The sequence below is a fragment of the Engystomops pustulosus genome, chromosome 11 (assembly GCF_040894005.1).
Source record: "Engystomops pustulosus chromosome 11, aEngPut4.maternal, whole genome shotgun sequence".
In the NCBI taxonomy this organism is placed as follows: Eukaryota; Metazoa; Chordata; class Amphibia; order Anura; family Leptodactylidae; genus Engystomops; species Engystomops pustulosus.
Genome location: NC_092421.1, coordinates 73,199,916 through 73,211,344, shown reverse-complemented (window position 1 = coordinate 73,211,344; position 11,429 = coordinate 73,199,916). Strand labels below are relative to the sequence as shown.

General features: G+C 46.9%; 1 protein-coding gene across 1 annotated transcript; it reads right to left on the bottom strand.

Moving 5' to 3' along the window:
• Positions 1–846: 846 nt before the first annotated feature.
• TRUB1 (TruB pseudouridine synthase family member 1) lies at positions 847–9,287 on the bottom strand. Its single transcript, XM_072130064.1, has 8 exons — positions 9,114–9,287; positions 8,630–8,722; positions 7,606–7,661; positions 7,323–7,404; positions 3,748–3,820; positions 2,307–2,446; positions 2,013–2,069; positions 847–1,852 (listed from the first exon to the last, which is right to left on the bottom strand). The coding sequence occupies exons 1-8, from the start codon at positions 9,229–9,231 to the stop codon at positions 1,659–1,661; spliced, it is 813 nt and encodes a 270-aa protein (XP_071986165.1). The 5' UTR covers positions 9,232–9,287; the 3' UTR covers positions 847–1,658.
• Positions 9,288–11,429: the final 2,142 nt, after the last annotated feature.

Here is an 11,429-nt window from a genome sequence, read left to right as displayed (position 1 = left end):
TCCTTCTTAAAGAGATTTTCAGTTAAAAAGGATAACAGTAAGTACAGCCAGTATCTCAAAACTAAAGTCACTGTATTCAGAAAGTGGGGAAAACAAACTAAAATCTCAAATAAGGCAGTATCAGTACAGCCGGTACACGTTCCTGTTTGTCGAGCAGGGTTATGGGACCTTAGGGGCCCCTGATCCCTGACACTAAAGATTTAGATTTCTCTCCTTTGACAGCAAAAATACTGGTTGGGGAGGCGAAAAAGGCCATTGATAAGATAGAAAATGGGAAACCTCTTTGTGTGCACATCCATTGGGATTGTATCTAATTGTCTAGAAAACCACCTGATACCAGGAGAGGTCCAGAAGGCAGAGAGTGAGAAGAACCCTCTACATAATATAGTGATGTGGGCCCGGTCAGCATAGTTGTGCTGTTGCTGTCAGCAAGGAGAAAAGGGCCCTGGAGAATGGCATTGATACATTTTGGTTCTGCCACCCATCCCGGACCCCTGAGGAATGTGGGGCCCGTAGCAGTATCAGCTGCTATGGCTGTTAAGCCCCAGCTATCATGTGGGGTACTGCCTTCAGAGCTGTGTATCAAATCCTATCATGTGTGATACTGTCTGCTGAGCTGTGTATCTAATCCCATCCTGTGTGATACTGACTGCTGAGCTGTGTATCTAATCCTATACTCTGTGATACAGTCTGCTGAGCTGTGTATCTTATCGTATCATATAGAATACAGTCTAATACACAGACTGCTTATTCAGACAGCCAGTCTTTTATATTAGTATGTTCCATAGTCAATGAATGTGCAATCTGTATGCAGTCCATTTTTTCGTAAAAGCCACAAGGCAACCAGCTGGGCTGGGCAAAAAATACATTAAAAAACCATTATTTTTTTGCGGATGTGAAAAAGACAGATGACATATGGCTTTTTAAAAATGGATGTAGATACAATACGGAATGAACACATATATAACACGACCACGTTTTTTTGCAGAAACGCAACAGTAACACCCGTCTGAATAAAGCCTAAAAAATATTAGGAACTTCTCTACCCCTTCATGACCCCTCCATCATTCCCTTTAAGAGCCTCTGTCATTGTCATATCTGATAAAACGAGAAGCTGGAAGACTCTGACCCCAACTACCGGAATAGTCATCAATAAATTCCAGGTCATTCACTTCTGCAGAGAGGAGCTGCTGTGCTGCCACCTAGTGGCTGTTATAGGGGGATGTGTAGATGACACTGTTATGGGGGGGTATGAGGGGTGTAGATGAGACCGTTATAGGGGGGGGGGATGAGTTCATTATGGCGGAAGACGTGTAGGGGGAGCTTAGAGGATAGATGTGTGGAGGATACTGTTACAGGGCTTATTTGATTTGTAAAGCGCTACGGAATTTGATGGCGCTATATAAATAAAGATTATTATTATTTTTGTAGAGCATTATTATAAAGTCATTATTTTCTTTATTAGTAGATTCCTGTACACTATATACATATTTTATCGATCTTCTCTCCTTGGATCTTCAGGATTCAATAAAATAGAAATTCATTCCTCCTGTAGGGGGCGATCTCCACGGCTCAGCTGTTTGCCTACAGTCTCTGTTTTCTGTCCTGGATTGTATGGATGCGACACTCAGTCTCTGCCAGCCCCGGGGCCTCTGACCTCAGGACTGCAGCCCCCCGTCCCCCCCGGTCTTCAGACGTTTCGACGCTTGGTCCTCTGGGGGGTTGTATGTCTGCAGGGCCTGCGCCACATGCTCAATGTCCCAGTGCTCCTTCCGTAAGGTTTCATCGTCCAGGGTGAAAGGTCCCTGCTTGGTGCGGATGAGCCCGGTCACACTGGCACAACTGGACAAAGCTGGAACCAAGAGACAAGGAAGAGACTGTTAAGAAGAACCCATAGGTTGAGAAACAAGCCGCCCCCCCCTCCCCCCACGAGATGAGAGACCACACAGGCCGAGACACGAGCAGGAGGAGAAGGAGATCGCATACAGAGAGGAATGTGCCACGGACGTTACCTTCTCCGATATCTCGGATGAGACTGCGCACATAGAAGCCGCCTCCGCACTCCACCTCTGTAAGAGAAGATAAAGAGAAGATGAGCAGAACCACAGGAAACACAATATCCGATACCAGCACACGACATATGGCGGAGGGGTAGGTCACATGTCATCAATTATCTAAGAATTGGTCAGTGAGGCGGATAATGATGTCACTAGGAGGATGATGACATCACCAGGCACCTCTCCTCATTCTGATCAGAGAGGTGGGGGTTAGCAGTCCCTTGTTTTGGGGGGTTTCCATACACCCACCGAGAGTGAACAGCGGAGGCTGGAAATCGGTCAGCGCCAGCTTGTAGACCACCACTGGCCGCGCCGGCTTGGCCTCCACCTGCGCCCCCTCCCGGACCAGACACGACAGCCGCTTCCCATTCTTTTTTAATGCCGAAAACCTGAAAAGAGAAGTTGTTCCAGCATGAAACCCTGAAGACGAGGAAATCCTGAGGAGGGAAGCAGCAGCGGCATTACAGCAACCCTCCCCAGCCATCAACCTGATAATTGAGCCCCCGCACTGATGTCACCAAATTATTAGGATTTTTTTTTTTATCCATTGTTTAGTTTTGTTATTTGAAAGCGTAGATCATACAGATCTCTGTAACAGGGCAGTGTATGAGGAGCCGCCTGGACCAGAGGAGGACCCAGGCTCCTCCCCATCGTGATGTCACCACCGATCCTCTGCGGAACTCCCGCCTACTCTATTAACGGGCTTTTTCTCTGTAGACAAACATCGTACATCTATTCCGGCCGACACAATATTATAATTTAATATTTCATTGTATATAAAGCAATAAAAAGATCAGCAGATAATTAACCGCTCATCTCCGCAGCCATTTTCTATGGCAATACTCAGGCTATTTTCCATCTCAAAGCTATAACTTTTTTTTATTTTCTGGTCAATATACCTGTATGGGGTAAGTTTTGGGTAAGTTCATCTGTTCTACTGCTGAACTTATTAACCCTTTCTGTGCAAAGCAAAAAAAAATTATGGAACTGTATTGTGGAACCCAATACTCTTGGCCTATATGCACACAGTGATATTAAAATTAATAGGTTTTCTTTTTTCTTTTTTTTTTAAATGACCCTCATTTGTATAATGAAATCCTTTGGAGTGCAAAAAAAATGTAGTTTTTATTTGGTCACATTTAGTTTTCATAAAATTTTTTGATGACATATAAAATAATTTTTTGTTTGATGGATAGTTGACGGGCGATCCAAATAAAAATCTAAGCAGTCAACGACATAGTCATGTGAGAAACCAGAACGGCCGCCACCATCATTGAGGTTCGTCCAAGTCCATCTTTATTTCATGCTAAAAGCACAAAGTAGTTGGGGAGGGAAAGGCTGTACGCTGACATGAGAAGGCCGTTGCACGCTGTACTAGCGCTTCATGTGGCTTTCTATTAGGCCCTACCTCAATCCCTCAGAGGCCCCCAGGCTGCCTGTGACATCATCAGCACCCAGTGATTACTGTTGCAGGGTGCCAATGGGTGCTCACTGCCTCTGCACCTGCTTCCACGTTTGTCCTAGACCCAATGTCCTGCAATCTTCTTCTGATACGGCGCTGTATAAAAGCATGACATTTTTGTCCTGTAATTTAACCCCCTGTATACTGATATCATCAGTGCCCCCCACACACACTCACTCAATAGTGACATCATAGTGTAATGTGATCATACAGGACGGAGACACTTACAGAGGAGGAACCTGCAGGATATTCCCAGAGAACTTCTCCAGCACCTTCTCCAAATCCTCTCTAGTGATATGATCTGAGGGCGAGAGGAACCAATCAGACACCAACATGGACCAGACCCCAAACCCTACTGCCTGGTACCACTGGGTGTGCTCAGCTGTCTAATATCTCTCTCTGTTATCAGCCATTACACCCCGGGGAGAGGAGACTGTACAGGGGGGGATACAATCTATTACTCTCTGTTATCAGCCATTGCATCCCGGGGAGAGGAGACTGTACAGGGGGATACAATCTATTACTCTCTGTTATCAGCCATTTCATCCCGGGGAGAGGAGACTGTACAGGGGGGATACAATCTATTACTCTCTGTTATCAGCCATTACATCCCGGGTAGAGGAGACTGTGCAGGGGGGTATACAAGCTATTACTCTCTGTTATCAGCCATTTCATCCCGGGGGAGAAGAGACTGTACAGGGGGATACAATCTATTACTCTCTGTTATCAGCCATTACACCCCGGGGAGAGGAGACTGTACAGGGGGATACAATCTATTACTCTCTGTTATCAGCCATTACATCCCGGGTAGAGGAGACTGTGCAGGGGGGTATACAAGCTATTACTCTCTGTTATCAGCCATTGCATCCCGGGGAGAGGAGACTGTACAGGGGGGGATACAATCTATTACTCTCTGTTATCAGCCATTTCATCCCGGGGAGAGGAGACTGTACAGGGGGGATACAATCTATTACTCTCTGTTATCAGCCATTACATCCCGGGGAGAGGAGACTGTACAGGGGGATACAATCTATTACTCTCTGTTATCAGCCATTACATCCCGGGGAGAGGAGACTGTACAGGGGGGATACAATCTATTACTCTCTGTTATCAGCCATTACACCCCGGGGAGAGGAGACTGTACAGGGGGGATACAATCTATTACTCTCTGTTATCAGCCATTACATCCCGGGGAGAGGAGACTGTACAGGGGGATACAATCTATTACTCTCTGTTATCAGCCATTACATCCCGGGGAGAGGAGACTGTACAGGGGGATACAATCTATTAATCTCTGTTATCAGCCATTACATCCCGGGGAGAGGAGACTGTACAGGGGGATACAATCTATTACTCTCTGTTATCAGCAATTACATCCCGGGGAGAGGTGACTGTACAGGGGGGATACAATCTATTACTCTCTGTTATCAGCCATTACACCCCGGGGAGAGGAGACTGTACAGGGGGATACAATCTATTACTCTCTGTTATCAGCCATTACATCCCGGGGGAGAGGAGACTGTACAGGGGGATACAATCTATTACTCTCTGTTATCAGCCAATTCATCCTGGGGAGAGGAGACTGTACAGGGGGATACAATCTATTACTCTCTGTTATCAGCCATTACATCCTGGGGAGAGGAGACTGTACAGGGGGGATTCAATCTATTACTCTCTGTTATCAGCCATTACACCCCGGGGAGAGGAGACTGTACAGGGGGATACAATCTATTACTCTCTGTTATCAGCCATTACATCCCGGGGGAGAGGAGACTGTACAGGGGGATACAATCTATTACTCTCTGTTATCAGCCAATTCATCCTGGGGAGAGGAGACTGTACAGGGGGATACAATCTATTACTCTCTGTTATCAGCCATTACATCCTGGGGAGAGGAGACTGTACAGGGGGGATACAATCTATTACTCTCTGTTATCAGCCATTTCATCCTGGGGAGAGGAGACTGTACAGGGGGGGGGGGATACAATCTATTACTCTCTGTTATCAGCCATTACATCCCGGGGAGAGGAGACTGTACAGGGGGATACAATCTATTACTCTCTGTTATCAGCCATTACATCCTGGGGAGAGGAGACTGTACAGGGGGGATACAACCTATTACTCTCTGTTATCAGCCATTACATCCCGGGGAGAGGAGACTGTACAGGGGGAATACAATCTATTACTCTCTGTTATCAGCCATTACATCCCGGGGAGAGGAGACTGTACAGGGGGGATACAATCTATTACTCTCTGTTATCAGCCATTTCATCCTGGGGAGAGGAGACTGTACAGGGGGGGGGGGGGGGATACAATCTATTACTCTCTGTTATCAGCCATTACATCCCGGGGAGAGGAGACTGTACAGGGGGGGGGGGGGGGATACAATCTATTACTCTCTGTTATCAGCCATTACATCCCGGGGAGAGGAGACTGTACATGGGGGATACAATCTATTACTCTCTGTTATCAGCCATTACATCCCGGGGAGAGGAGACTGTACAGGGGGATACAATCTATTACTCTCTGTTATCAGCCATTTCATCCTGGGGAGAGGAGACTGTACAGGGGGATACAATCTATTACTCTCTGTTATCAGCCATTACATCCTGGGGAGAGGAGACTGTACAGGGGGGGGATACAATCTATTACTCTCTGTTATCAGCCATTTCATCCTGGGGAGAGGAGACTGTACAGGGGGGATACAATCTATTACTCTCTGTTATCAGCCATTAGATCCTGGGGAGAGGAGACTGTACAGGGGGGGGATACAATCTATTACTCTCTGTTATCAGCCATTTCATCCTGGGGAGAGGAGACTGTACAGGGGGGGGGGGGAGATACAATCTATTACTCTCTGTTATCAGCCATTTCATCCCGGGGAGAGGAGACTGTACAGGGGGTATACAATCTATTACTCTCTGTTATCAGCCATTTCATCCTGGGGAGAGGAGACTGTACAGGGGGGATACAATCTATTACTCTCTGTTATCAGCCATTTCATCCTGGGGAGAGGAGACTGTACAGGGGGGGATACAATCTATTACTCTCTGTTATCAGCCATTACATCATGGGGAGAGGAGACTGTACAGGGGGATACAATCTATTACTCTCTGTTATCAGCCATTTCATCCTGGGGAGAGGAGACTGTACAGGGGGATACAATCTATTACTCTCTGTTATCAGCCATTTCATCCTGGGGAGAGGAGACTGTACAGGGGGATACAATCTATTACTCTCTGTTATCAGCCATTACATCCTGGGGAGAGGAGACTGTACAGGGGGGGGATACAATCTATTACTCTCTGTTATCAGCCATTTCATCCTGGGGAGAGGAGACTGTACAGGGGGGGGGATACAATCTATTACTCTCTGTTATCAGCCATTTCATCCTGGGGAGAGGAGACTGTACAGGGGGGATACAATCTATTACTCTCTGTTATCAGCCATTACATCCCGGGGAGAGGAGACTGTACAGGGGGTATACAATCTATTACTCTCTGTTATCAGCCATTTCATCCTGGGGAGAGGAGACTGTACAGGGGGGGGGATACAATCTATTACTCTCTGTTATCAGCCATTTCATCCTGGGGAGAGGAGACTGTACAGGGGGGATACAATCTATTACTCTCTGTTATCAGCCATTACATCCCGGGGAGAGGAGACCTTACAGGGGGGATACAATCTATTACTAATATAATAGATATAATCTATCCCAGATGATGGGGTTCCTGTATATAACTCAGTCCTGTCTGTCCCCCTCCCGCGTTACTATAATGTGTTGAGGTTGGTGCAGGATTTACCATACGGTTTCTCTTCGGTCACGGTGCCCGATTCATCCAAGGTGTCAGTTGCTTTTCCCAGCTGCGCAGTTGTGGTGTATTTCTGCCGGAGAGAATACAAGCCATTACTGTACCTGCCTCTCAGAGCTGTAGGAAAGCTGGGTATCATAATCCAGTTTACCCAGGAAAAGTTACCAACAGACAAAAATGCAATACAATGACTGATTTTCATGAGAGGAATGTGGGCAGGTAAGTTCTGTGGTCGGTATGTTATTGGGTGGGGAATGACGTCTGGTGTGATTACCTTACTGCCGCTCAGCATCGCCCCCAACATCTTGGTCCCATCTCCAATACCAACCACTGGATGGAAATCAGCAGAAGTCATGGAGGGAGAGAAAAAGAAAGCGTCAGTCACATGACCCTATAATTCCTTCCCCTTGAAAAAAGGCACCGCTTTCTGTATATATAGTGAGACCCAGGGACCCCAGCCACGATGTGTATCCTACAGACATGGATCAGCCTTAGTCATGTACCAGAAACACATCAGGGCGATGGATCCATCATGTAGTGTCCATAGTCTATATGACTCCTTATATCGGCACCCCCTCCCCATAGACTTTCAGCTATAACCCAGAGACCATAGCCTATGACTTCCCCACATCAGCACCCCCTTCCCTTTACACAGAATGTCGGCCATTACCCAGAGACCACAGCCTACGACTTCCCCACATCAGCACCCCCTTCCCTTTACACAGAATGTCGGCCATTACCCAGAGACCACAGCCTACGACTTCCACACATCAGCAGCCCTTCACTCTCCATAGACTGTCAGCCATTTCCCAGAGACCACAGCCTATGACTTCCCCACATCAGCACCCTCTTCCCTGTACATAGACTGTCGGCCATTACCTAGAGATGATAGCCTATGAATTTCACACATTAGTACCCCCTTCCCTCTCCATAAACTGTTGGTCATTAGCCAGAGACCATAGCCTATGACTTCCCCACATCAGCACCCCCTTCCCATTTCCACAGAATGTCGGCCATTACCCAGAGACCACAGCCTATGACTTCTTAAATCAGCACCCCCCTCCCTCTCCATAGACTGTCGGCCATAACCCAGAGACCACAGCCTATGACTTCCACACATCGTCAGCCCCTTCCCTCTCCATAGGCTGTCGGCTATTACCCAGAGACCACAGCCTATGACTTCCACACATCGACAGCCCCTTCCCTCTCCATAGGCTGTCGGCTATTACCCCGAGACCACAGCCTATTACTTCCAGACATCGGCACCCCTTCCCTCTCAATAGACTGTCGGCCATTACCCAGCAGTCCTGAGGCGGAGCTGTCCAGGGTTCCTCCGTGGCCGATCTTCAGCGTCTGCTTCTTCCTCTTCGTAAATTCTTTCAGTCCGGCTTCTAGGAGGAGAAAGTGGAGAATAAGACAAGACATGCGGAGGCCCCGCACTGGGCAGCACAGTGTTAATAGACAGAACAGAAAAAAATAAGTAAAAAAAAAAAGTTTTTAAATGTTTACAACATAAAATGCGACTACAATGTGTGGACGGAGAATCCCCCCCGCGGAGGGGCAACAGTTATCCACATTGGTCGCATTTACTGCAGCAAAAGTCACTTGTAAAGAAATAATTGATATATTCCGGATAATCTGCAGAGTGGCTGACATCTTTCTATAGGGGACTCTGTATAAAGCCATTATAGCCTACATCAACCAATCAGATGGTGGCTTTCATTCTCCCCACACAGGCTAGAATATGACAACACAGGTGTAATTGGCTTCTGCGGCTCTGACCTGTCAGCAAGCGGCCCTTGAGCTCGTTCAGGGCCTGGGCGGACGTGACCCCCGGGGGTTTGTACACCGGGAACAGACCGCTCAGTGCCAGCAGCCTAGAAGCCTTTTCCGCCGCCATGCCGGCTCCTGCTCTGAGGTCATCACCGGGCGCCGCGTAGCGCGGGGGATTCTGGGAGATGTAGTTCTGACGCTGCTGACCTGAGTCACGTGACGTGTGACCCACGGAGCTACTGCGGCACCACAAGTCCCAGCGTATTCTATTCCAATCAGGCCTAGAACTATACAGTAACATAGCAATCACCCTATATACTCCATATATTGAGCGCCTATGGGGTGATGCGCCCACATTCTAGTGTCCATTACTAATACACGCATTACTATACAGTACAGTAACAATACCCCTCTATACTCCATATACCGAAGTCCTCAGGGGTGCGGGTCAAATCCAACTGGGCATGAGCACATAATACAGACTCATATATACGGTACATCCGTATCTAAATTGTATCCGTTTTAATAATAACAATTCCTTTATTTATATAGCGCACACAGCGCTGCGCAGAGTTTGCCAAATCAGTCCCTGTCCCCATGGGGATCACAATCTAATTCACCTACCTGTATGGTTTGGAGTCTGGGAGGAAACCTACGCAAAAACAGTGAGAACATACAAAATCTTTGCAGATGTTGACCCTGGAACTTGAACCCAGGTCCTCAGCACTGCAAGGCTGTAATGCTAACTACTAAACCACCACGCAGTCCGTTTTGTCATGTCGAAGGCTTGAGAAGGAACAATCCTCTTAATGACACTGTTTCGGCACAGAATCTGATTAATTGGGATACTTTTATATTGCTGAAGTGAAAAATAAAACACTAAAGGAAAAAATCTGCAAAACTGCAACCCGCAAGTGGTTGTACCATGTATGTAAGTTATCCCCTATCCACAGGATTCTGGATAACAAGGCCATCGGTGCTGGGACCTTCAAACATCTACAGAACGGGGTCCGACGGGGAGCATGTCCTGCAGGTCCATTTAGTACTATGAAAGTTTCAGAGATACTTGGGCACTGTGCTCGCCCCCTTCTGTCGCTCACATACAATTGAATGGAGCAGCAGGGCCCATCGGTGAGGAATACATGGAGACATTGTAGAGACTGAACCCACAGCAACAAAGAGAGCATTTGTGCTACTGGAACCTAAGATGAACAGAAGTCAGAATCCTCTACCTATGGGTGTTCTGCAGTGTTATTGTGGTAGGAGTATAAGATGGGGTGACGGAGCCCGAACGGAACTCTCCTGCCTTATACATGACAAGTATCTGATAGGGATGTTGAGATCACAGCTGTGTCCTGGGCTCCACTGGTGCACACATATCTGGGGGGTTCGGGGTGGTGCTGGCGCCCGGCCTGGGGGACAGTGCAGAACACGCTATAGGGATAACAATGACAAAATAAGTACAGCTATTCTCCATAACAACCAATCACTTAACTAATTTAATTTTCTTATCAAAGTTCAGGAATTGAGAGCCGGTCTTTGGTTGTTGCGGGTGACAAGGACATAGTTACATCCTAGATATCATAGTCCTGGTATTTGAAGCCCGGGTTTCAACATAATGATGAAATAATCGAGAATGGACACTTACCTGACTGCTCCATGGTGAGTGCTGGGGACCACAGGCATGGTGACTGGAGCACTACGAGTCCCAGCACACCTCAGCAGGACATACAAGTGGTGTGGTGTGCCACTACGTTACCTTTGTATGGGAGTCACAGGAGGATCAGCCACCGTGTTTCTCTATATGACATCACAGCCCAATAAGAATAATGGCAACTGAACTGCCCCTAAACTATGCTAATTAGTTTCTCTACTGTCAATGAGGTGGGCAGGCTCCACCCATTTGACAGTAAAGGGCTTAAAATGTGTATGTGAATTTGCAGCCTGCCTGTACCTGTGTCAGTCTCCTCTCCCTGTCATGTCATGTCATGTGCATCAAGCAGGCAGAGGGATGGCGTGGAGAAGGAGGAAAACTAGAAGAGGCAGGGCCCCAGAGCAGATTTCTATGGACGTTTATATACACACATTAAGTTCTATAGTCATACACTCCCTATTATTTACTCAACCACATACATATACACATTTATGTACTCATATATACATTTATACACTTACACATACATTACATACAATCTTATGTACACAACCATACTTTTATACACACATTAGTATACATCAAAAAGCATACTGTATATTACACACATATACATATAGTATTAATGCATCCTATACTTATATGTACAGGATATATGCACACACCATATA